The sequence below is a fragment of the Mus musculus genome, chromosome 8 (assembly GCF_000001635.26).
Source record: "Mus musculus strain C57BL/6J chromosome 8, GRCm38.p6 C57BL/6J".
Taxonomy (NCBI): domain Eukaryota; kingdom Metazoa; phylum Chordata; class Mammalia; order Rodentia; family Muridae; genus Mus; species Mus musculus.
In genome coordinates, this window is record NC_000074.6 from 85,321,101 (window position 1) to 85,348,099 (window position 26,999).

The window sequence follows — 26,999 nt, forward strand, 5'->3', positions numbered from 1 at the left end:
CCACAGTATACTCATAAAAAGAAAAAGAAAAAGAAAAAGAAAAGAAATAGACACAATGTTTTCTCAAGACCTGCCCAGCCCAACACAAAAACTATTTAAAACAGACTTATTAAATGTTTTTTAATAAACAAGGGGCTGAAGAGATGGCTCAATGGTTAAAAACACTAACTGCTCTTCCAGAGGTCCTGAGTTCAATTCCCAGCAATCACATGGTGACCCACAATTATCTGTAGTGGGATCTAATGCCCTCTTCTGGTGTGTCTGAAGACAGCTCTAGTGTACTCATATAAATAAAATAAATAAAATCTTTAAAAAATATTTCAAATATAGTTAATCCAGTGACAAAACTAATTTTCTAATTTTAACTAAGTGTAAAAATGGATACCTCACTTGATTACTAGAAAAAGTTCTAAGTATGTTGCAAGGTATTTGAGTTCATTTTCTACAGTATAGTTTATAACTTTACATATAGATTCTATCTAATAAAAGCATGGCATCTGAACTGGTTGTAAGTATAAATTACATGTCCCATTTTGGAGACTTAATATGAGCAGAAACAATATAAATATCTGGCACATGGGGTCAAATTATTGACGTTAATTTAAATGGATATTTTAGAGGAACAATTACGAAGTTCAAACAGTGTGTCACTTCTTTTGCATTTCTATTGGGCAAGCTTCTCTGGACCAGCATGGCAACCTGTGTGTCATCACTAAGTGCCCTAAGTTCCGTTATCCTAGATAGAACTCAAAAGATCCCCTCTGGAGACTACTCTTAAACCTTTTCCCAGGAGGAGGCCTGATACTTTGCCAGATCCTTTACTGCATCGCTAAGATTGTGCTCAGAATCCTGCTTCAGCTGTTCTTTCATGGTCATCTTGGAGCAGGGCTTTACATGGTGGCTTTCTGTCGAGAACTGCCGTTAAACGGGGCAGAAAGCAAACCCTCAAACCCAGTGGAAAGGTTCTAACACTTTTTATTTATTCATAAACAGCAATAAGCAAATAAATGGCAAAATGGGCCCGTACTCGTTCAGACACGCACCCCTCACTAACCTTTCCTGTCTGACAGGTGTGGCCTGGCTTGGGCAGAGCACAGGTGAATGAGACTTGATGTTTCCTGCGTTTCGGATCCACTGGAGTTAGACCGCGGCAGTGCAGGCTTTGTCATCTGAGTGGCAGGCATCCCCTTGGGCGTTTGTGTGGGATCCACTTGGATTGTTTCTCGACACGATGTTGTCTCCGTTGGGCCCTCAGGAATTGAGCGATTTTGCCATTCCAGACTGGAGTTTTTAAGCTAAATTCAGCCAAATACAACTAGGGCGTTTCATACATGACTTCATGGGCTTCTTCATCACCTGCACCCACACACGCTCTCCATGGCTTGGTTATCTGGGGCAGCGGGTGAGGTCTGTGGTGTTGCCTCACCGTGGGCTCAGGTGGTGGGCATGAGTTGTTCTTATCACTCGCACTCACTCTGGGGCAGCGAGTGCAGCCGCTCTGGCGGCTTGGGGAAAATGCCTTCTGAGACCATGTGTTCTATACGCTCTGGAAATCTCAGCATCTGACGAGAGCTAGCATTGCTGAGGAATAACCTCTCTGTCTCAGCAGTAGAATAACCTTTCTGTCTGCACCCAGAAAGTCTTTAATGTGTGTGTGTGTGGGGGGGGGGAGGTGTCGAGGGTAAGAAAGCTATGAAACTAACTAAAATCTAAACGTCACTAGACACTGAGAGTGCTGGATGATGGAATCTGGGAGGCTGGAGAGAAATCTCAGTGGATAAACTCCTTGTCATGAAACTCGGTCCCTAACACCCACACAAGAACCTGTAATCAATCCCTTGCAGAGACAGCAGAGACAAGAGCATCCCTGGGGGTTTTGGCCACCAATCTAGCCAAAGCAGGAAGCAAAGAACAATTGAGGGAGGCACTCAATACTGACCTCTGACCTCTAGCCCCCATGGAAACATGCACACACACATACACACATACACACACACACACACACACACACACACACACACACGGCACTAGGAATACTACACACAAGTAAGAAATAAGGGAATTAGAATGGTTTAGTTTTGAGTAATATCCTTTTAAACCACTTTTCAAGTTGGCAAAGTATTTAAATGCACACGGGAAGTTGGCAATGTGTTAGTTGCTCACCACATTGAGAACTGACATCTCTGTGGACCAATAGCAATGCACACCACAGTGATTACACATACTTCCTTCTAAAAATGTCTATTATGACTATCCACAGACTGTAGAGGATAACAGTTTTCCTCCATTCCTCTGTGATGGGTCGTTTCTGAAATCTGGACATTAGTTACCTTTTTCTTTTATACAGTGTTTATCAGTATCCAAACTTACAAGACTAGAAATTCATAACCAAGAAAGGGGATGTCAGAATGGGTAGAAATTAAAAGAACAGCTAGGGCATATCAAGTTTTAAAAGCACATTAAAAAATTTTTTTAAAGATTTATTTATTGTTATATGTAAGGACACTGTAGCTGTCCTCAGACACACCAGAAGAGGGCATCAGAACTCATTATGGATGGTTGTGAGTCACCATGGCTGGGATTTGAACTCAGGACCTCTGGAAGAGCAGTCAGTGCTCTTAACCGCTAAGCCATCTCATCAGCCCAAAAGCACATTTAAAAGAAGCAAATTTGGTCATAGAGATTGATAGGTTTTAAATTTTCAAATAATACTAGAGAAATGTAGGCTGATACTGTTGTTTTTTTTTTTTTAAGGCCTCAAACTTGTAATCCTCCTGTCTCAGACTTTTGAGTGTTGGAATTGCATATATAGCCACTGTACCTAGCTGATGTTTTATGCACACCTCTGTGTATAAGTGTGTTTGTGTGTGTGCATGTGCACATATGTTTCCCAAGACAAGAGTTTATCTGTGTAGCCCCTGGCTATCCTGGAACTCATTCTGTAGACCAGATTGGACTCAAACTCACAGAGATCTATCTGCCTCTGACTCACAGGACTAAAGGCATGCACCACCACTACCTGAACAATGTTGATTGTTAAAAGAGAAGTTAAAACATACTTAAGGGTTGCTCTCCTCACATATTCTGAGAGCAGAGATCCCAATTTAGTCATAATTCTAGGAATTCTTGACACTGGAAGTCTTTTCACTGGAAGAAACAATGAATAGCATGCCTTTCCTTGCAAAAGAATCTACTGAGTTCTGTTTTAAATGATATTTTTTATTATTTGAACACTCCATACATTAATACATGCATATTGATCATATCCGTCTACCTGCTTCCAACTGTCCCTAATGTCCTGCCCCATCTCCCTCCCCCCTACGTGTACTCTTTCTCTTTATTTTTTGCTATTAGTTAACCTCCCCAGACTAATTAGTACTGCCCATGGCACATGGGTATGTAGCATCCACTGGGGCATGAACATCTACTGCTAGAGGTGGAAGGAAAACGATTCTCCCTGCCTCATCAGCCATCAGTTGCCAGTAGCTCCGCCAGTAGGGGTGGGCCTCAGGAGTTTCCTCCCATTCTCATTGGAATTTTGACCAACTTGATCTTGTGCAGGTAGCCACAGATGCTGTGAGTTGACGCCTACAAAAGCCATGTCATGTCTTAACGACATCTCGTAGGACTCGTCTTCATCTACCAACTCTTACATTCTTTCTGCCCCTTCCTCTGAGACGCTCCCTGAGCCTTGCACAGGGGGGGATTGACTCACCCAGAGCTGAGTGCATAGTTTGCATTTTGATCAATTCTGAGTCTTTGCACTATTACCCACTGTAAAAAGAAACTTCTTTCACTAAAGTAGCAAGCAGCTCAAATCTACTGACTCCTTTAAAAATATATTTTATTAATTCTTTAAGAATTTTATACAATGTTTCCGTCAAATTCATCCCCCACTGTTGGACCTAATTCCTCCCTCTTCCATACCTCACTCCCTACTGGCTTCTTTAATCATGACAAGTTTAGAATTCAAATTTGACCAAAAGCCAAGTAGGATTTCCCTGCCCATCCTGAGCGTGCCTGCTCTTATTACCAAAAGGAAGGGTGCGGGGGAGCAAGCAGCATATGAGACCTGCTGACCTTACGAGGCAGAAAAACATTCCTAGGGCTTTTAATAAAAACACTTTCACCTACAAGAAGAGCAACAACGTAGCCTGTTTCCTTGCTTTCTGCCTTTTCCTTTTCTTCCCCCTTTTCTTCTTTTCTTTCTTTCTTGCTTCCTTCCATCATTCTTTGCAAAATAAGAAAAATCAATAATAGCAAAGCGCCAATCTCCGTAAAATCTTGAGTAATCTCTTCATATTACCACTTCGTGTTGCCTCAAGAATTCCCAGGCCCAGTGGAACAGCAGAGTTGAAGATTAGGGACACGTTGGAAATTTCCGTAGCCTGTTGACTGCAGTCACCACGTGGAAATGTTTCTTGAAGTAAAAAGGGGGAGGGAGAAAAAGAAGAAGCACATTTTTATATCGAGTACTTAAAAAATGATGGAAAGACAAGTCTAGGCACTTGGGCTTGTTCACATCTAAGTGGGAATGATGGGTCTCTGAGGTGGGTCTTTGGCTTCTGAGCTTTCTCTTGGGCTCTTTTCCTTCTTTGTTTTGTCCAATTCCAATGTGTTAGTTTTTGTTTTGTCTTGTTATATTGTATTATCTTTCAGAAGCCTAGTTTTTGTTTGCTTAGTTGGTTTGATTTGGTTTCTCTATGTAGCCCTAGCTCACCTGGAACTCACTTTATAGACCAGGCTAGCCTCAAACTCACAGAGATCCGCCTGCCTCTGATTCCTGGGTGCTGGGATTAAAGGTGTGTGTCAATACCTGTTGGTTTTCTAATGAGAGGCAGAAAGGGGGTGGGTCCAGATGGGAGGAGGAGGAGAAGCTGTGGGTAGGAGAGGGAAGGGAAACTGTAAAAGGGATATATCATGTGAGGAAAAACATCTATTGTCAATAAAAGGATAAACAAACAAGCAAACAAACAAAAAACCTGATACTCTATAGGGGTACCAGGTTTCCAGAGTAACTGAAAGTCGCATTCTGGGACATGATTGAGAAGAAAAATGTTATTCTGCCCTTTAAAGTGGAAAGTAGAGCTCTCTAGAACATATTTTAAAATTGTGACTCATAAATCATTAGTGGGTCATCAAATTTAACGTGTTGTGCACTAGAAAGAGCTCTAAACAAAAGGCAATGGCATAGGAAAGAAAAAAGGCTGTCCTGCACTACTGAAGTAAAATGCCTGCTTCACATGACTGAAGGAAAGCTCCCAAGGAAAGAGGCTTGGGTTTCATTGTCTGTTTTTGAGTTGGGGGAGGGAGTTATGTGGGGTCTTCTTATTGTTTATTTGTTTGTTTTATGCTGAGGTTTGAACCAAGAGCGTCACACATACTGAGTACATGCTGAGCCCAGCACAAAAGCCTATTGATTTTCCCCCCATGGGGATATAAGTCAACACCAAAATTTTGGGAAGCTGGTTCCCTGGGAAACAATTATTGTTAAGGTAGATTCCATGTTAATGGTATCAAACAAATCCTTGGTGAACAACACTTAAAAGCTTTGAAGTTTAGGTTTGATATGGCTTTCCTGTCTTACTTTCTAAAATGTCATAGGAGCAAGTCCCAAAGCTACATACAGCTAAGCATGGGTCCTCCAAACTGTCATCACTGAGAATAGATTCTCAGTTTCATCCTGGTACTTCAAGAATTCGGACAACTATGGGCCACATCACTTTTACACCATTGGTTTCCCTTCTGAGGCATTTTTATTTGTTTGTTTGTTTAGAACCTGGTCTCACTATGTAGTTCTGTCTGTCCTGGAACTTGGTATGTAGACTATGCTAGTCTTAAACTCATAGTGATCTGCTTCTCAGAGTCCTAGGATTAAAGGTGTACATTATCACCCCCAGACCCATGATCTTTTAATCAAACTAGCAGCTATGACACAAGAGAGAAATCTTTCCTTTAAATAATCCTTATATTTAGAATCCACGTATGAGAAAAACTTGGCTGTAGTTCTTTCAAATGCAGCTTTTACTGAAGAAAACCCAAAATACCTTCCATTTACTCTGAGCCATATATTTCTGCAGCAGTTGTTGGGATCTGAGGCGAACGTTGGAGCCCGAGGCTTTGGCAGGCAGGTGACTTAACCACTCGTGTTTCAGGCACTGTGTGGCGCTCATCCTACAGCTGTGGAGTCAAACATCAGTATATTGAGTTGAGCTTGTCTTTGTGAGTTGTCTAAACGTCTGTTCTGTTGGGTGAAAAGTCTGAGTCTATGGTTCATCGTTCTGGCAGATTCATGCCACGCTCTCAAACCTCCCCTCCCTACAGGAGCCAGTGAAATCTATCAGTAAAAAGTTCCCTGACCTCTACAGAAGATTGTGACCTAGGGACTCACCACTGCCTCCCACAGAGGGCTGGGAAGCTAAGGCAGAACAATGGAAGGCCAGCTGCTACTAGAATTGCTCTTAGGAGAACATGATACTTGAACAAAATCCATTTCTCCTGGAGGAGTAGAGCATTAGCCAGCTCATCTGAATTACAGATTGATTACAGAAAGATTTTACAGTAAGAAACTGAAGATCCATGAGCACTGAGCTGTCCTGAAGCCTGGATGCTTGGGCCTTTCTCCTGGGGTGTACTTTTGTGTCAATTTCCAATTATTTTATGTCTGAGTATCAAGAAAACCTCAATGGCTCAATCTATGACTTTCATAAAGTTCCATGTGTTGGCCAGTTTTAAGTCAACTTGAAACAAGCTAGGGTCATTTGAAAGGAGTGAACCTCAACTGAGAAAATGACTTCATAAGTCGGGCTGTGGACAAGCCTGTAGGGCCTTTTCTTGATTAGTGATTGATGTGGGAGTGCCCAGCCTATGGTGGGTGGTGCATCAGCTATCCCTGGGCTGGTGGTCCTGGCTTCTATTAAAAAAAAAAAAAAAAAAAAAAGCAGGCTGAGCAAGTCAGTAAGCAGCATCCCCCCATGGCCTCTGCATCAGCTCCTGCCTCCAGGTTCCTGCCCTCACTGCTTTTGATGATGAACTGTTATACAGAACTGTGAATGAAATAAACCCTTTCCTCCCCGTGTTGCTTTTGGTCATGGTGTCTCATCACAGCAGAAGTCACCCTAAGACTTTGCTGAAGTCTAAGAATGCCTTTGTGACCAAGAAATGAAGTACTCAGACCTGTATTCCAAGGGTGATATCTACATACCTCAACTTTTTTCAACATTAGCTTATTATAAGTGGTAACATGGAAATAAAACTCATTTGTGATATAACTCTTCTAAGACTCTGCTGTCTAGCTGCTGCTCATTTTAATATTCCAAGCAAGTAAAAGACTAAGAAATTTCTCAGGAAGAAAGAATTCAGCATACTAGCTCAGCACGCAGATCAGGGCCCATTATAATGGCCACTGAATGACCAGCAAGTAAAAATACCTCTTCTCTTTGACCAGTAACCGGGAAACAAAGTCCTTGGCTTCCTCCGACAGCCCTTTGAAGGTATCAGCATCGAAATCCCAGCTGCAGTTCACAATAAAATTCATGGTCTCTGCATCTGTCTCCCCTAGAAATGGGGACAAACCACTGAGTCTATGGAGAAGAGAAAGGACCATGAGTATATCACAAGCTCAGTGTATCACAAGCTCGACTTCTGTAACTGCTCCATTGCATAAATTGGCTTCGCATGTTCTCATGAAGGTGGGAGATGGGGGAGAGGACATTCTGAACAATCTCCTATCTCATGCAGCTCTTTCCTTATCTCTACAGCAATGGCTCTCAGCCTTCCTAATGCCACCATTTAATAGTTGCTCATGTTGTAGTGACCCAACCATAAAATTATTTTCATTGTTATTTCATAACTGTAATTTCACTACTGGTATGAATTATAATGTAAATATCTGTGTTTTCTGATGGTCTTAGGTGACCCCTGGGAAAGGGTTATTCCACCCCCAAAAGGGGTCAAAACCCACAGGTTGAGAACCACTGCTCTAGAGTAACTGTAAAGTGTATTCTAACACAATGTGTCCACTAATCAGGTCTGTATTTATTGACTTTTGCTGTTGTTTGAGACAGGATTCTCGTGCCGGGCGGTGGTGGCGCACGCCTTTAATCCTAGCACTTGGGAGGCAGAGGCAGGCGGATTTCTGAGTTCGAGGCCAGCCTGGTCTACAAAGGGAGTTCCAGGACAGCCAGGGCTACACAGAGAAACCCTGTCTCGAAAAACCAAAAAAAAAAAAAAAAAAGAAAAAAGAAAAGAGACAGGATTCTCTAGTTATCCCTGGGTGTGCTGAAACTCACTATTATGACATACCAGGCTGGACTTGAACTCAGAGAGATCCTTGGGCCTCTGCCTCCTGAGTGTTTGGGATTAAAGGCACCAGCCACCATGTTCAAACAGCTTTCTATTTCTCTGATTCAGGCTCTAATAGATACTATTGTCCTTGAAGCCCATGAAATATTAGCTTTACTGGGCTCAGGCTAAGGCAGAGAGGCAAGATAACCTAGCTGACTGACTAAGGCTTTAAACTTTCCCTGCAGGATACAGCCAACACAAAGCCTTTTGTAGTCCCTGGGGGCCATCAAAGAAAGCTTAGCTAAGCATGGGTGTGTGTGAGCCAAAAGCAGCATTCCTCTGTGGTTTCCACTTCAAGTTCCTTGAGTTCCTGCCCTGTCCCCCCCCCCCCCCCAGTGTTGGTAGTATCTGAACCTCTGACCGCTCCTAAGTTGCTTCCATCCAAGTCTTATTACAGCAACAAGAATGAAACTAGAACAGGCTTAAGAAAATAGCTCAGGAAATCCAGTCAGAGAGAGAAAAGGAGCCACTCTTTGACATAACCACACAACACTGTTAATGTACCTCTTCTCTGACTGGTACCCAGTACCTGCATCTCTTTGCTTGATGTCTTTCCAACTGAAGCTTGTTTTTTATCACCCCGAAATATCAGGAAATTGACTCAGGCCCCACACTTAAGAACAACCCACAAAGAAGAAAGAACTGCTAGGAACCAACTCTTTCACCCCTCTGATAAAAATGCTCTGAGGGATGTTCTGCAATGGATTCCAGAGTTTCCCAGCCTGGTACATGTGTATTTCCTTTCTGTGCTATAAACAAGTCTTTCTCAATTTTGGGGCTCCTCCCAGCACTTCTCATCCTGACCTCAACCCTAAACCTTCCCCTCCCAGGGTCTTGGCTTCTCTTCCCTATGTAACTCAGCCATTTTGACTGCATGTTCTCTTGACTGTCTTTGTTGCCATGTGCTTTCTTGGTCTCTTGGCTTGCTCTTAGCCTCTTGGTCTTTGGCTTCTCCCTTGGTCCACTTGCCCCCCCCCCATTCCTCTTTTGCCTCCCCACCCCTATTCATGGTCTAGTTCAGTCTGGACTCTTCCAGATGCCTCTGGCTGTGCTCTACCTCATATCTGCAATAAAACCTTCTCAACTATACTTAGGAGCAGACATGTCCCCATTTTCATTCATCTGATGCTGAAACCACAGGATTGGTATAAATGAGCTCCCTTCCAAGAACTTGGCCTCTTCCAACCAAGCTGCTGATTTGACTCTCCTGAGATCATTTGCTACCACCTACCATATCTGACTCCAAATTCTAGAGTCCACCCCCTCAGCTGTTTCTTCCCTCCACCTGCTCCAACTGTATCTGCTTCCTTGCCTACTCTGTAAGTATCCTTTTTTCTGGCTTGGAGTCTCCTACACTCTCTGGCATGCCCACCACATGGGCATCTCTCTACTAAGAAACCTCCTACACCCTCTGGGACCCATCATGAAGGTGGACCCAGTCCACCTTCAGCAGTTTTCTCCTCTATCTGTTCTAACCACTCATCTCTCCTCTTCTTCTCAGTATCATCCCAGAGCTACCTGCTTTGTCTGCTATTACTACAAAAGCCGTACAGGTATGCTGGAAAGCTCCTCTTGCTCTTCTGGGCCTCTACCACATAGAAAGAGACACCTCTCCTCTGTGATTTGGGACATATCTCTGATAAGTATCTCAATCTGCTTGGGGAGACCAAAGATTGAAATTCTTGTTACTACAACTCTTACTTCCTCTACTTCCTTTGTTCTTAAAGCACCATCCTGGATCATCCTTGACTCTCCTAGGAGGCAATCCTTTAGCTTCTTTGTACCCTCATGGTCTCTATAAATTCCCTTGGGTCACCTTAAAGAAAGGGACCTCACTTGAGAAAATGCCTCCATAAGATCTGGCTGTAGGGCATTTTCTTATGAGTGGTTGATGGGGAAGAGCCCAGCCCATTATGGGTGATGCCATCCTTGGGCTGGTAGTCCTGGCTTCTATAAGAAAGCAGACTGAGAAAGCCACAGGAAGCAAGCCAGTAAGCAGCACTGCCTCCAAGTTCCTGCCCTGTTTGAGTTCCTGTCCTGACTTCCTTTGATGATGAACAGCGATATGGAAGTATAAACCAAATAAATCCTTCCCTCTCCAACTTGATTTTTGGCCATGGTATTTTGTCCCAGCAACAGAAACCCTAAGACAGCAAATAACTAAAAATAAAACAAGTTTGTTTAGATCAGTTATACTTAATAAAAAACGGTCCTCAAACTCTTCAGAGACCTGCCAAATACGACATATAAAGTGCTTAATTAAAAAAAAAACAACAACAACAACAACCCTCCCATGATAGAAATTCCAGCTCCTAGAAGTGACCTTAAAGTCTCCAAAGAAGACAATGGAGCACAGAAGACTTCTCCTGGATTATGGTAATGATGACCACTGGCAAAGAACTGCCCCATGTCTCAATCACTGATTCTGCCAAAACTATGGACGCTGTTGGGTTGACTGCCACACTCTGCCTTGCCACAGCAAGTCAGTTTTTCTAGGTTCCTCCTCCACAGGAAAATCTCTGAGTCTGGCAGCTGAAGATGTTATCCTGACCATTTTTTTTTTTTGGATATACCTAGGATAATATAAAAGCAGGCTAGAAATAAAGTTGCTTCAGCCTCAGTACGGGTTGGAATCATGTTGCTATTTTGTCTGTTTTTCTTTTTCAATCCTTACTCCTTCACTTGAGACCCTATTGACTGACTGAGCTGGCTTGGTCATTCATAGAAGCCATCAAGATTAAGGGAACCTAGCATAACCATCCAGGCGGTGGTAAGTCTATCATTTTAATTGATATATAGGCTATTTGGATTATACTTCCTGTTATAATTTATCCTTCTCAGATTTCTGATAACATTGATGACTTATTGTAGCTTTATGTTAAGAGCAGCAAGCACCCAGCTCCTCCCTCAAGGATGCATATAGCTAGCTGCCTATTCAGTTCAGGCTTCTCTTTCCTAGAGCTACTGTGTCTCCAGCTGAGAAAGGCAGACACCATTTGCTTCGCTGTAAGACTTCACCCTGAAAGAGAGAAACTTACAAAACAGGTTTCAACATAATTTTTTTACTATTCCTTCATTTTAAGAATATTGCATTGCAATGACTGCTCTCATTCATCAGTCACTTGTATCTTGCCAGGAGCCATCTAGGAGAAGCTAAAAACTAGCAGGTGATCGTCCTGAGATGGTTCCGCCATGGATTAAAATCTATGATGGATTTGCTCCTTTAGGCAAGGCTGAGGAGCATTTCATTTTAGGAAGGATTCCTGCTATTAATATGCCTTTTCTGTTATTATTAAATATATATAACAATCACTAGGTATTAGACCATCCTTTTGAGCAGAACTCTGCAGAACAACCAAGATGTACTGTCTTGTAGTGGTGCTGTATAGACAAATAGATGACTTCTTCTTAATGATGATCCTATAAGAATTTTTAAAATTATATTAGTAATTATTAAGCTTTTTTTATAATAGGACTACTCTGTTAATCAAAACTGCAATGAGAACTCTGCCAGTCTTCAAGTCTCATGAGTTAATTGTTACTTCCAACATTCCAAGAGGTTGTAAAACCATTAACCAAGGTCATAAAAAGGGAACTAACAATTTATTACAGGTGCAAGGACAGAAGATAAAATATTGCCTGGGTTTATCTATACAAAGCTTCATTAATAACTTAGTCACAAAAGTTATAGTTTTGAACGCCGAATGATCCATAGAGCTGGTGACAGATGGTAAATATTTAGCCATGGATATGTATGTAAACTTCTTATTCAACTTATGTTTGAACTTCTAGTGAACTTTTATTTATAAAAAAGGGGGTGGGGATACATGGAAAAAAACATGTGATCTATTCTCCTGAAAAAGGTACAAAAGACTAGGAAAGATCACATTCAAGAATATACACTGGAGAGAAAGCATTGGGAGTAAGGCATTGGGAGCAAGGCATTGTTACATCAGGGCAAGATTAGAAGGAGAATGCAGAATGGAATAACTTCAAAATTATAAGGCAACTTAAATGTGCAGAATGCAGAGGTAAAGAGGAAGAAAGAAGAGCAGAAGTAACAGGTAGGCTTCTCTTTACCATGGAACAAAACAGGTCTTTTCTTAATAGCAAGGCAGGCTTAGTCTTACTAAAGAGAACAAAGCTTTCTTCTTCAGACTTGGGTTTAATTCATTTAGTAATGAAAGGGCAGAAGCTTCTTTCTCTATGCAGTAAAGGTTGGAGCTCATTTTTCATCCAGAATGAGTGAGTTCTTTCCTCACTGGCACTTGGTCTTCTGCTTCATATACATAAGTATGGATCTGTGTGTGTAAGTATGTAATTATGAGATAGGTATGTAATCTGGTTCAAATGGAGATTTATGAATGTGTGTGCGCATGGATCTGTATATGAATTTATGTGAATTTAATACATATTTGCTTGTGTAAAGGTTCTTCCTTCTGCGAGCATGATTCTCTTCTCCTGGTTCAATAGAAGTTTTTTGCTCCAAACTTCCCCCTAGCCTGACAAGCAAGAGGCATCTGGACAAGAGGGAGGAGGCTCTAGCAATTAATCTTTCACTTAATCCTCTGCTGTTTTACAATGATTACCAGAGACTGCAGTATATGGCCCAAAAGGATCTCAGGCAGGTCAGCTATAGAAGCAAAGTGACTTAGATTTAAAATAGGTAAATGTTTTATTATTATACAGCAACCCTAAATATCACATAAGACCAAGTCTTACCCTCTGATGCTCTTCCCTCTCTGATGCCTCAAGAGAAACTAATAAGAAAGAAGAACAGCTGAGGCTGGCCCTTGGCAGTGTCTTATGATAAACAGTTAGATGGAAAAGAAAAGGTTTAAAAGAAAAAGGTTTATGTGAGTTGGAAGGGTCTAAGAAAGTAAATACAAGATGTAAAGGTCTAAGGTATGTAAAAAATGAGAATCAGATTTCTTTCTCTCTATATATACTATTATTATTATAAGACTTCAAAAGTTCAATTTCAGCAACCAGTGGAGTCCTAATAAGCTATTATCTAGCCCTGTAAAGCACTGACTGCTATTATCATAATCACAGGCTCAAAGTTTATATTTCTTTTGGTTGTCTTCTAAATATGGACTTAACAGTGCTTCTCATTGTGCTGAAAATATCAATGTCCAATCTATATACCCAGCCCTCTGTACAGAGGAAAGCCAATCTATACACTCAGCCCTCTGGACAGAGCAAAAAGTGTTAATGCTTTGGAGTCACTTTTTTGGATTCCCAAGCTTTTACTACAACTCAATGGCGTTAATCTACTACCTTTTCTACAATGTGAATTACAGATTTCAACGAGTGGTAATGCTAATATATCCAAACATATCTTTTTTTGGTAAACTTAAAAAATTCACATAAACTTCAGGTAGCTGACTGAGTTGGTTCTGCCTTTTACAGGTCAAAGGGACTACAGATGAGTACTCATATCAATCAACAGCCTAAGTTTTACCACTTCCATATTCCTGAGGATGGAGTTTCTGTCTGTCTGTCTGTCTGCCTCTCTCTCTCTCTCTGTCTCTGTCTCTCTTTCTGTGTGTGTCCCTCTCTGAGTCTCTGGTCTTAAGATTCTCCTGCTTCAACTTCCAGGATCACTAGTCTCAAAGTCTCAAATGTACACCAAGTTAAATAACTTCCCCTCAGCTCTTTACCTTCTTTCACTAGTCTACATCTGTCCCAGCAGATTTCTATAAAGCCCAACCAAGTCCTTTTTTTTTTTAAAGCTCCTGACCAGGGGCTAAACTCCAATCCCTAGAGGAAAACCACAAAGTCCACTTGAGGAAACATCCTATGACAACACCTTCCCACCCCTGAGTAGCAACAGCCAGTCAGGCTACAACAACAAGGTCAAGATACATATAGATAACCTAAGACATCCTGCACAAAATAGATAACCTAGCCATCCTGTTTTTCAGGTGGTTTTGGCCCCCACCAACCATGTTTAGTTCCTACAGATTACACCAGAAATGCAGTTTTTAAAATATTAGCTTGCTGACCCATATGGAAATTCCCCAAGCTTGCTGTAACCACAATCAATACCCTGTACCCCTAGACTCGAGGCTCTCACTTCTGACCTGTTGCAATGGTGACAGTGAGAGTTCTTGCTTGCAAGCTCCTGATAAAGACCCTTATGTGTTTGTATTGGAATTGTCTCCTCGGTGGTCTTTGGGGGTGGTCCCTACGACTTGGACATAACAAGTACCAATTTTAGCTCAGATGCAGTTATCATCAGCAAAAGGCTGTGATGTTAGATCTCAAAGACCACCCCACCCAAAAGGAAATAAACAACAATCATAACAACAATCAAATAAACAAACAAAAACCCAACCTAGATGTCTATTTAACCCATCAAAGCAGATATTAGCCATCTCTCCCAGTAGTACTCAGTACCCGTGGCTTACCCCACCCCCTACACTAAACCTCTCCTTCCCAAAGGCCAGCTCTCCTTCCCCCAGGTTCTCTTTCCTATGTAAACTCAGCCTTTCTGACTGTGCATGCCTATGGCTCCTGGTTCCTCTCTCGGTTCCCATGCACTCTTGGTGCTTTTGGTTGGAGATCCTCTCTTGCTCTGCTTGCCCAATCTCCCTTTTCTTCCCACCCCAACAACCCAGTTCAGTCTGGACTCTTTCAGATTTCTCTCCCTCAAATCTACAATAAGACCTTCTCCTCAACCATGTGAAGGAATGGTCTTGTCCTTATTCTCATTTAGTAGCTAGAAGCAAGCTCCATCTGTAGCACACCTTAGCTGACTGCTTTTCTTCCCTCTCACCGCGCTGCTCCTCTATCAATGTTCCTGATGACCCTTGCCACATTGTGTTTTTCTGCTTCTAAAAGTACCAGTAAGATGGATAGCCCAAGCCCCACCCAGAACCAGCCCCCTGCTCCTGTGCCCCCCGCCCCAGGACTCACAGCATGTAGGTGATAACTCCCACACTCCACATGTCTGTTGGAAATGACACAAACTCATAGTTAACAACTTCTGGGGCCAGGAACTCCGGAGTACCAAAGTTCACCTTTAGCTTCTCCCGAGGCTTGTATCTGAGAGGAAGAGAGAAGAGTTAAGGACATATGAAGGGAGAGAATGTGGAGCAAAGGTAGATCCTGGGAAAAAAAAGCTTCCTCACCCTACCTGTCAGGTATGTTGCCTGAGCCCCACATTCACACTACACAAGTGGTTTCCTGGGGGAATAATCATACCCTCAGACATGCCTTCTAGCCACTCCATGTTGGCTTACAGACAATTCCGCTAGGCTCCACCCAACAGCCACCTGCATCCACCTGTAGACACCTGCAACCACCTGCAGCTACCTGCATGCCTCCATCCAAGTACAGCAGCCTATAAAGACTGCTCACTACTCCCTCTCCCTCCCCCCCCTCTCTCTCCCTCTCCTTCTCTCCCTCTCCCTCTCCTTCTCCCCCCTCTCCTTCTCTCCCTCTCTCCCCTCTCCCCTCCTCCTCTTCCTCTCCTTTCTCCCTCTCCTTTCTCCTTCTCCCTCTCTCTTTCTCTATCCTCCTCCTCTCCCTCTCTCTCTGATCCTACGTGTTCCTGACCTCTCTTCCTCTCTTTCTGTTTTTCTCTCCTTCTTTCTCTGCCTTTGCCCCTTTCCAGGCCCCTCCTGCTCCCTTCCCCCTCAATAAATCTTTACTCTAGGCCTGTCATGGGTGTGATTCCTCAGGGGGACACCTTGGCAGGGCCTGTCAAGGCATTCACCATACACATTATAACACCACTTTACAACCCATAACAAGAAAACTACAGTCCTTCTATCCATTTACAATCTGAAGATGAGTGGAGACCAATACATCAAACTTGACGTGAAATCGCGTGAATAAGTACAAACATATGGGGCTGAAGCTTCTGGAGAGTGACTGCTTTGTTGGTGTGCACATATGCTAGAGGGGTCATGGTAAGAAAAGGCAGGGATGAACATTATCATCAATCATGAGGGAAATACAAATTACAACTACAATGTACTTTCATGTGCACCCATATACATTTCTATAGTACTAAGTGCACACATACATATAAGAGAGGGAGAAAATATAGCATGCATTGACTAGAATGTAGAGAATTCAGATCCTTTGTGCAGTGTAAGTGAAATGGAGCAGACGCTGCTGAAATCATTAAGGTGAGCAGGGTGTGGTGTCTGAAACTGTAATTCCAATACTCAGGAGGCTGACACAGCAGGACTGAGGTGAGTCGGAGACCAGGATAAGTTACAGGATGAGTTTAGACAAGCTTGAGTAACAGCCTCTGTCTCAACAAAACAAAATCCAGAGAGGTGACTAATAAAACATAATTATGTAATCCAGCGATGTTTTGAGCACATAGTCAAGAAAATGAAAAGTAGCACACTCCAGGAGAAGCTCTGTGCTTTGCTGTGCCCTGTTTTCACACCTGTGACCCGAGAGTGGGATTCCTTCCACCTCAAGTAGAAATTCCTTGAAATCAGCTCCACTCCCTAATGCTGGGGCTGGCCATGGGAGTTGCTTTGCTAATAGAATGAGAGTAAGATTTCACTGGGCCAATGCCAAGCTAGGCCATAACTGTTCCTGTGTCACTGCCACAAGAAGAGAATGAGAGACACGGTGCACATCTGACGTCACTGAGGGCTGGAGAGATAGCTCATTGGTTAAGACCCAGGTCCAAGGCCAGGTGTGGTGGCACACACTTTTAAACACAATACAAGGGAGGGAGAGGCAGGCAGATCTTTGTGAGTTTGAGGGCAGCCTGGTCTACAAATCCAGTACCAAGACAGTCATGGATACACAGAGAAACCCTGTCTCAAACAAATAAACAAACAAACAAAAAAAACTCTAAAAAAACAAAACAAAAGGCACGGGTTCAATTCTCAGAATTCATATGGCGGCTCACGACCATTATAACTCCAGTGCCAGGGAATTCAATACCTTCTTCTGGCCTCTATGGGCACTGTACACATGTGCACAAATATACATACAGGCCAAATGTGTGTGTGTGTGTATTAAAACTAACTAGCTCAATGATCTCAAATAGTGGTCTATAGGTAAATGTTCACAAATAGCTGTCTAGACTTTTTTTTAAAGACTTGATCTGCAGTAATTGCCAAGTTGTGTGATCAAAATACTGATCTTCCCAGGCTAGTGTCAAGGGTCCATCATGAAGTTACTGGGTGATGAGATTCGGTGGCCTATCACATAACACTCAAACTTTTGAGCCTAGCATTCAGGATTCTTCTTTAGTAATCTCATCTTATACTGTGCTCTCCCTAGATCAGTCTGCTCACACTCACTGGCTCTCAGGCCATAGCTAATGCCATCTCCCATGATACCCCTCTACAGCTCCTGTTCATACTGGCTCCTGCTCTCAGAAGAGCTCTAAAGCTAACTGGGTTCCTCAATTTGTAAAAACTGGAAACTATCACAAGTCAATCCTGTATCCCCACTGTCGCCCTCTTCTGAGCTGGTAAACATTCACTCTACCTGCTCATGACAGATCCGGTCCACAAGAAGCGTCCCTCATGCCAGGAGCTTCTAGTGGTTGCTTCTTGCTCTGAATTCAGTGTGTCCTGTAAGTGGTCATATGACAACTGCACACCTGGCACTCAAGTGTGTTCTGCAAATCTTGTATGTGCATTCCATCCAGCACAATTATTATACAAAATGATACAAGTGTTAGACCACAAGGATCTCAAAAAGGGGATTTTAGGGTGCCAAAAATTATTTAGCTATTGTGATGGTTTGTATATCCTTGGATCAGGCAGTGGCACCATCTGGAGGTGTGGCCTTGTTGGAATGGGAGTGTCACTGTGGGTGTGGGCATAAGATCCTCACCCTAGTTGCCTGGAAGTCAGTCTTCCACTAGCAGCCTTTGGATGAAGATGTAGAACTCTCAGCTCTGACTGTGCCTTGCCTGCCTGGATACTGCCATGCTCCCACCTTGACGATACTGGACTGAACCTCTGAATCTGTAAGCCAGCCCCAATTAAATGTTGTCCTTTATAAGACTTGCCTTGGTCATGGTGTCTGTTCACAGCAGTAAAACCCTAACTAAGACAGCTATTATGGGTTTGCAAAGGGCCAGAGGACAAACACAGCTGCACTCCATGGAGAGGAGGACACAGTGAGTGTGCAAAAGGGTCTAAAAAGGCCTGCTGGGGGCAGATGGTGATGAGAACTAGGTTGGAAAGCAGCAGTCTCTTGTATAAGACACACATATGTGCAAAATAATCCCAAGTTTAGAAAACATTATTTAGGAAACAGTGAAGCAGGTTTCCGACATCATTGATTGTGGTTTTTCAAGTGTGTGGGTAGAGGGCTTATATTGCTCACTGAAGGTGGTGGGGTGGCAAATTTCTGTTATAGCAACAGCACGGAGGTGATGAAATATGCCTTTCACTCCTGCAAATAGGTAACATTTCAGCCCATGGAGGCGCAACCCCAAAAGACTGCCACTGTCATTTAGGATGCTTCCTGAAAGCAGGGACAGAAGCCAGAAGCTGACCTGGCAAGGAGTTCAGCTGCTGTGTGAGTGATGGGGGAAGGGCAGGATACTCAGAGCATCACAGACAGCTCCTTGTGGGAAGCAGCCATCAAGACTACAGAAAATATGACCACAGAGGCACACACACATAATCCTAGCACTCAGGGGGCTGAAGAAGGAAGATCAAAGTCTGAGGCCAGCCAAGCGCTACATAATGAGATCTTGTCTGAAAAACAAACAATGAACAAAGCTAGGTGGTGGCACATGCTGCAATCCCAGCATGCGGAGGCAGAGGAAAGAAGACCAAGATTTAATGGTCAAAGTCAGCCTCACTGCAGAGCAAGTGTGAAGCCAGCTGAAACTTGCTCCCCCACCCCACCCCCCCAAAAAAAAACAAGAATGAAGAAAGGGAGGGGCTAAGCTGTTGCAGGATTTTCCCTGTCCAATCACATAGGGCAGCAGGAGGCCTGTATTTGGACAGGGAAAAGGGAGGCAGCACTAAGAGTTACAGAGTCAGAGAGCATAGAAGGGAGAAGGAAGATGGCGGGCAGATGTGAACCAGTATGGCCCTTAGCCAGCCGCAGTTATGGTATTATAAGGTTAGAATAATTGGGATAAAGCTCTTATCATTATCAATTGGCTCTGAAATTATTGAATTGACTTCTTGTAAATTGAGAATTTATTGACACATATAATTAATCAATCAGATTTATTTATTAAGAGTTTTGATTCTATCAGGTAAATGGATGTTGAAATGGCTGACTGTGGGGTGGGCAGTTATTGTGTGGGCCTGGTGGCAGAGATCTGCCAAGGAACTCAGGAGCTCTGTGCCAGAGAGACAAATGAGTTCAGAGAATCATGCATGGGCCATGGTGGTCCACTAGAGCGGGAACGTGATCCAGCCCTGCCCGGGAGTTGGCGGGTTGAGAGAAGCAGGAGTACAGGGCGTTGATGGGTTCATTTTTAATATTTCCTCGCAACAGTAAGGAGGGAGGAAAGAAAAAGAAAGGGGGAAATGTCAGAAAAAATTCAGAAAGAATTGAAAATCAGCTACCATGTTCAGAACTATCCAGAAAATATGTGATTCCCAGAGAATGATCATTCTTAGAGGAAAGAAAAATTGGAGGGGAGCTTGGAGGATGGGCACACACCTAGTGAACCAATGTTAGTTAGCATCTTAACTGAGACAGAAGGCTGGTGGACAGTCTTTCTAAGCTCCATAGATTTGCTGTAACCTCTTCCAGGAATCCACACTGCCAATTGCACCTGTCATGGGCATGAGACTGTCAAGACTGGAAAGTAAAATTATGTATACTTTAGGCTGTATGAAATCTAAGGGTCTTTAAGATATCTTGGAAATAATAAACAAGAAGGGCTGCAGACATGGCTAGGTGGTTAAGAGCGCTTGATGCTCTTTCAGAGGACCTAGATTCCAGCATCCACATGGAAAGTTACAACCGTCTGTAACACTAGTTCCAGGGCATCTGATGTCCTCCTCTAATTTCTGTGGGTACTGCACACATGTAGTGCATAGATACATAAAATAAAAAATAATTCTTTATATATATAAAGTCATGTACAAGAGCCAGTGAGATACTCAGTGGATAAAGGTGCTTGCTCCCAAGCGCAGTGATGAGTTCAGCTCCCAGGGCCCATACAGAGGAAGGAAAGAACCAACTTCTGGAAGCTACCCTCTGATTTCCACACAGCACCTAAGGCATGAATTGTTCCTCCCTGCTCCCACATACATAAATAAAGGTTACCAAAGCTTTAAAATGTATACAATGACCACTTAATGTGCTGAAACCTGGGGCCTAACAGAGTTTGCATTACCCATATTAGATTCCATTCAGCCCTCATGACTCTCTCCATATGAGCAAAGATGTCATGTATCACTATTGGTCTAAATTCTAATGTAGTCTTCAGTGGCTCCAGATCCACTTGCGTGGCTCCGCCCTATCCTGTCACATACGTGTTTTCATATGTAAGTCAGCGATTTTTCAGAGTGTAAGGATGGAGGTGGGTGTATTGAGCGGCTTAGACCCTAGTAGAATGGAGTGCTATTAGAACTTAGTCCGCCCTGAACCCTGCTCAGCGATCCCCTAGAACTATTTTGTTCTGCTTAGACAGGTGGTTTGAAGTACAGTTAACCCCACAATCTTTTAGGACAAATGGAGCCTGCACGACAAACCCACTACATAAATAGCAAGCCAAAGGCCACCAATCTCCATGTGAGAACTTTCTTACATCTATCCCCAAACTCAAAAAAATGCTAGATCTCAGACAAGTAACTATATTGAAGTGTAGAGAGAATGTCTTGTAAGAATTACCTGTCAATAAAAAAACCCTATAGTCAATGAGCTGAAGCAGGAAATAGGAGGTGGGACATCCAGCAGGGAGAGAGGATTCTGGGAAATAGTGAGGCGCAGGGGGATTCTCCTGGAACTCTGAGAAGGAGATGGATGTAAACCAGACGAGTAGCTGAACTCAGGGAGATGGACATGGGAAGACAAGGCAAGGCAACCAACCATAGAGCTGAACCCAGATTAGAATAACAAGGATAAATAAGTTAAAAGCAAGTCAGAGTACAAACTGAAGCTTATAGCCTAGGCACTATTAATAAATAATCAGTTGTTATTGCTGGGAATTAAGTGGTCAAAAGAAAAACTCAAAACTTACATCAAGAGAACTAGAGGTGCCGCTGAAAGAATTTTGTCAGTGTACCAGGACCCTTACCTTCTAGCCAGCCCAAAGTCAATGATCTTAATTTGATGCCCTGTCTGGCTGACACACAATATGTTCTCAGGCTGGAAGAGAGAAGGAGGAAGTTATTTTACCATTATTACCCTGGCTGAGAAAGCCTTCAGCTTTCTCCTTTATTGTCCACAAGCCTCTGTTTTCTAGACTACACGAGAAGTAAATGGCTCAGGATAGTTGTATGGGGCTAGATAGGTAATAAAAATAAATGACTGCACTAATGAAGTGGTTTGTGTAGGGAGCTGGAGACTTTCTTGGCTCAAAGGTTAAGAACATGTACTGCTCTTGCAGAGCTCAGTTCCCAGCACCCATGGTGGACAGCTCAAAACCACCGTGCAGCTCCAGCTCTAGTGCATCTGACAGCATCTCTTGGTCTCCATGGACAACTGCACTCACATGCACATTCTTACACAGACACACAGACATAAACACATAGACACAGACACAGACACACAGACAAACACACACACACACAAACACACACACACACACCAAATTAAAAACAAAATCATGTTTTAAAGGCATTGGTATAGACTGTGAGGCAATAGGACGTCTGTCCTGTGGAAAGAGAAACCCTGTCCAGTACCATCTGCTGCTCACCAGGAAAGAAACCGGGACAGCAGTCAGAGCTTCTCAGGCTTCAGGAGAAGTCAAAGAGCCAGATTTTTGGTATGAAGATTCCATGTTTTAAAATGTTGACAGTGAAATAAAATGTAGACAAACATGTATGATGTGATAACTGAAGAGCATGCCTTTAAGATGGAGATCTGGCCAATGACCCGTGAGACCGCTGCTTTGGGATAGTGCTTCTAATCACTGGCTGCATATTGGAACCAGAAAAGCTATGTTTATTTTATTTATTTATATATTTTTTGGAGATGAGGTCCTCTTGTATTCCATATTGGCCTTAAATTTGCTACACAGTCAAGTATGGTCTTTTTTTTTTCCATTTTTTATTAGGTATTTAGCTCATTTACATTTCCAATGCTATACCAAAAGTCCCCCATATCCACCCACCCCCACTCCCCTGCCCACCCACTCCCCCTTTTTGGCCCTGGTGTTCCCCTGTACTGGGGCATATAAAGTTTGCAAGTCCAATGGGCCTCTCTTTCCAGTGATGGCCGACTAGGCCATCTTTTGATATATATGCAGCTAGAGTCAAGAGCTCCGGGGTACTGGTTAGTTCATAATGTTGTTCCACCTATAGGGTTGCAGATCCCTTTAGCTCCTTGGCTACTTTCTCTAGCTCCTCCATTGGGAGCCCTATGATCCATCCATTAGCTGACTGTGAGCATCCACTTCTGTGTTTGCTAGGCCCCGGCATAGTCTCACAAGAGACAGCTACATCTGGGTCCTTTCGATAAAATCTTGCTAGTGTATGCAATGGTGTCAGCGTTTGGATGCTGATTATGGGGTGGATCCCTGGATATGGCAGTCTCTACATGGTCCATCCTTTCATCTCAGCTCCAAACTTTGTCTCTGTAACTCCTTCCATGGGTGTTTTGTTCCTAAATATAAGGAGGGGCATAGTGTCCACACTTCAGTCTTCATTCTTCTTGAGTTTCATGTGTTTAGCAAATTATATCTTATATCTTGGGTATCCTAGGTTTGGGGCTAATATCCACTTATCAGTGAGTACATATTGTGTGAGTTTCTTTGTGAATGTGTTACCTCACTCAGGATGATGCCCTCCAGGTCCATCCATTTGGCTAGGAATTTCATAAATTCATTCTTTTTAATAGCTGAGTAGTACTCCATTGTGTAGATGTACCACATTTTCGGTATCCATTCCTCTGTTGAGGGGCATCTAGGTTCTTTCCAGCTTCTGGCTATTATAAATAAGGCTGCTATGAACATAGTGGAGCATGTGTCCTTATTACCAGTTGGGGCATCTTCTGGATATATGCCCAGGAGAGGTATTGCTGGATCCTCCAGTAGTACTATGTCCAATTTTCTGAGGAACCGCCAGACTGATTTCCAGAGTGGTTGTACAAGCCTGCACTCCCACCAACAATGGAGGAGTGTTCCTCTTTCTCCACATCCACGCCAGCATCTGCTGTCACCTGAATTTTTGATCTTAGCCATTCTGACTGGTGTGAGGTGGAATCTCAGGGTTGTTTTGATTTGCATTTCCCTGATGATTAAGGATGTTGAACATTTTTTCAGGTGCTTCTCTGCCATTCGGTATTCCTCAGGTGAGAATTCTTTGTTCAGTTCTGAGCCCCATTTTTTAATGGGGTTATTTGATTTTCTGTAGTCCACCTTCTTGAGTTCTTTATATATGTTGGATATTAGTCCCCTATCTGATTTAGGATAGGTAAAGATCCTTTCCCAATCTGTTGGTGGTCTTTTTGTCTTATTGACAGTGTCTTTTGCCTTGCAGAAACTTTGGAGTTTCATTAGGTCCCATTTGTCAATTCTCGATCTTACAGCACAAGCCATTGCTGTTCTGTTCAGGAATTTTTCCCCTGTGCCCATATCTTCAAGGCTTTTCCCCACTTTCTCCTCTATAAGTTTCAGTGTCTCTGGTTTTATGTGAAGTTCCTTGATCCACTTAGATTTGACCTTAGTACAAGGAGATAAGTATGGATCGATTCGTATTCTTCTACACGATAACAACCAGTTGTGCCAGCACCAATTGTTGAAAATGCTGTCTTTCTTCCACTGGATGGTTTTAGCTCCCTTGTCGAAGATCAAGTGACCATAGGTGTGTGGGTTCATTTCTGGGTCTTCAATTCTATTCCATTGGTCTACTTGTCTGTCTCTATACCAGTACCATGCAGTTTTTATCACAATTGCTCTGTAGTAAAGCTTTAGGTCTGGCATGGTGATTCCGCCAGAAGTTCTTTTATCCTTGAGAAGACTTTTTGCTATCCTAGGTTTTTTGTTATTCCAGACAAATTTGCAAGTTGCTCCTTCCAATTCGTTGAAGAATTGAGTTGGAATTTTGATGGGGATTGCATTGAATCTGTAGATTGCTTTTGGCAAGATAGCCATTTTTACAATCTTGATCCTGCCAATCCATGAGCATGGGAGATCTTTCCATCTTCTGAGATCTTCCTTAATTTCTTTCTTCAGAGATTTGAAGTTTTTATCATACAGATCTTTCACTTCCTTAGTTAGAGTCACGCCAAGATATTTTATATTATTTGTGACTATTGAGAAGGGTGTTGTTTCCCTAATTTCTTTCTCAGCCTGTTTATTCTTTGTATAGAGAAAGGCCATTGACTTGTTTGAGTTTATTTTATATCCAGCTACTTCACCGAAGCTGTTTATCAGGTTTAGGAGTTCTCTGGTAGAATTTTTAGGGTCACTTATATATACTATCATATCATCTGCAAAAAGGGATATTTTGACTTCCTCTTTTCCAATTTGTATCCCCTTGATCTCCTTTTGTTGTCGAATTGCTCTGGCTAATACTTCAAGTACTATGTTGAAAAGGTAGGGAGAAAGTGGGCAGCCTTGTCTAGTCCCTGATTTTAGTGGGATTGCTTCCAGCTTCTCTCCATTTACTTTGATGTTGGCTACTGGTTTGCTGTAGATTGCTTTTATCATGTTTAGGTATGGGCCTTGAATTCCTGATCTTTCCAAAACTTTTATCATGAATGGGTGTTGGATCTTGTCAAATGCTTTTTCTGCATCTAACGAGATGATCATGTGGTTTTTGTCTTTGAGTTTGTTTATATAATGGATTACATTGATGGATTTTCGTATATTAAACCATCCCTGCATCCCTGGAATAAAACCTACTTGGTCAGGATGGATGATTGCTTTAATGTGTTCTTGGATTCGGTTAGCGAGAATTTTATTGAGGATTTTTGCATCGATATTCATAAGAGAAATTGGTCTGAAGTTCTCTATCTTTGTTGGGTCTTTCTGTGGTTTAGGTATCAGAGTAATAGTGGCTTCATAAAATGAGTTGGGTAGAGTACCTTCTACTTCTATTTTGTGAAATAGTTTGTGCAGAACTGGAATTAGATCTTCTTTGAAGGTCTGATAGAACTCTGCACTAAACCCATCTGGTCCTGGGCTTTTTTTGGTTGGGAGACTATTAATAACTGCTTCTATTTCTTTAGGTGATATGGGACTGTTTAGATGGTCAACTTGATCCTGATTCAACTTTGGTACCTGGTATCTGTCCAGAAATTTGTCCATTTCGTCCAGGTTTTCCAGTTTTGTTGAGTATAGCCTTTTGTAGAAGGATCTGATGGTGTTTTGGATTTCTTCAGGATCTGTTGTTATGTCTCCCTTTTCATTTCTGATTTTGTTAATTAGGATTTTGTCCCTGTGCCCTTTAGTGAGTCTAGCTAAGGGTTTATCTATCTTGTTGATTTTCTCAAAGAACCAACTCCTCGTTTGGTTAATTCTTTGAATAGTTCTTCTTGTTTCCACTTGGTTGATTTCACCCCTGAGTTTGATTATTTCCTGCCGTCTACTCCTCTTGGGTGAATTTGCTTCCTTTTTTTCTAGGGCTTTTAGATGTGTTGTCAAGCTGCTAGTATGTGCTGTCTCCCGTTTCTTCTTGGAGGCACTCAGAGCTATGAGTTTCCCTCTTAGAAATGCTTTCATTGTGTCCCATAGGTTTGGGTACGTTGTGGCTTCATTTTCATTAAACTCTAAAAAGTCTTTAATTTCTTTCTTTATTCCTTCCTTGACCAAGGTATCATTGAGAAGAGTGTTATTCAGTTTCCACGTGAATGTTGGCTTTCCATTATTTATGTTGTTATTGAAGATCAGTCTTAGGCCATGGTGGTCTGATAGGATACATGGGACAATTTCAATATTTTTGTATCTATTGAGGCCTGTTTTGTGACCAATTATATGGTCAATTTTGGAGAAGGTCCCGTGAGGTGCTGAGAAGAAGGTATATCCTTTTGTTTTAGGATAAAATGTTCTGTAGATATCTGTCAGGTCCATTTGTTTCATAACTTCTGTTAGTTTCACTGTGTCCCTGTTTAGTTTCTGTTTCCACGATCTGTCCTTTGAAGAAAGTGGTGTGTTGAAGTCTCCCACTATTATTGTGTGAGGTGCAATGTATGCTTTGAGCTTTACTAAAGTGTCTCTAATGAATGTGGCTGCCCTTGCATTTGGTGCGTAGATATTCAGAATTGAGAGTTCCTCTTGGAGGATTTTACCTTTGATGAGTATGAAGTGTCCCTCCTTGTCTTTTTTGATAACTTTGGGTTGGAAGTCGATTTTATCCGATATTAAAATGGCTACTCCAGCTTGTTTCTTCAGTCCATTTGCTTGGAAAATTGTTTTCCAGCCTTTCACTCTGAGGTAGTGTCTGTCTTTTTCCCTGAGATGGGTTTCCTGTAAGCAGCAGAATGTTGGGTCCTGTTTGTGTAGCCAGTCTGTTAGTCTATGTCTTTTTATTGGGGAATTGAGACCATTGATATTAAGAGATATTAAGGAAAAGTAA

At 42.4% G+C, this 26,999-nt stretch overlaps 1 protein-coding gene across 3 annotated transcripts in view; it reads right to left on the minus strand.

Moving 5' to 3' along the window:
* Nucleotides 1-3,827: 3,827 nt before the first annotated feature.
* Nucleotides 3,828-26,999, minus strand: part of Mylk3 (myosin light chain kinase 3) — a 61,413-nt gene continuing 38,241 nt past the window's right edge. For 2 of the 3 annotated variants that reach the window (NM_001297612.1, NM_175441.5), the window contains exons 9-13: nt 21,557-21,627; nt 15,268-15,396; nt 7,431-7,583; nt 6,048-6,180; nt 3,829-4,420 (exon numbers count right to left, since the gene is read on the minus strand). In NM_001297612.1, the coding sequence (NP_001284541.1) occupies nt 4,361-4,420; nt 6,048-6,180; nt 7,431-7,583; nt 15,268-15,396; nt 21,557-21,627 (546 nt within the window). In that variant the 3' untranslated portion in view covers nt 3,829-4,360. Of the gene's footprint in view, nt 4,421-6,047; nt 6,181-7,430; nt 7,584-15,267; nt 15,397-21,556; nt 21,628-26,999 lie in introns of all 3 variants that reach the window. The other variant, XM_006530825.3, reaches the window with a different exon arrangement.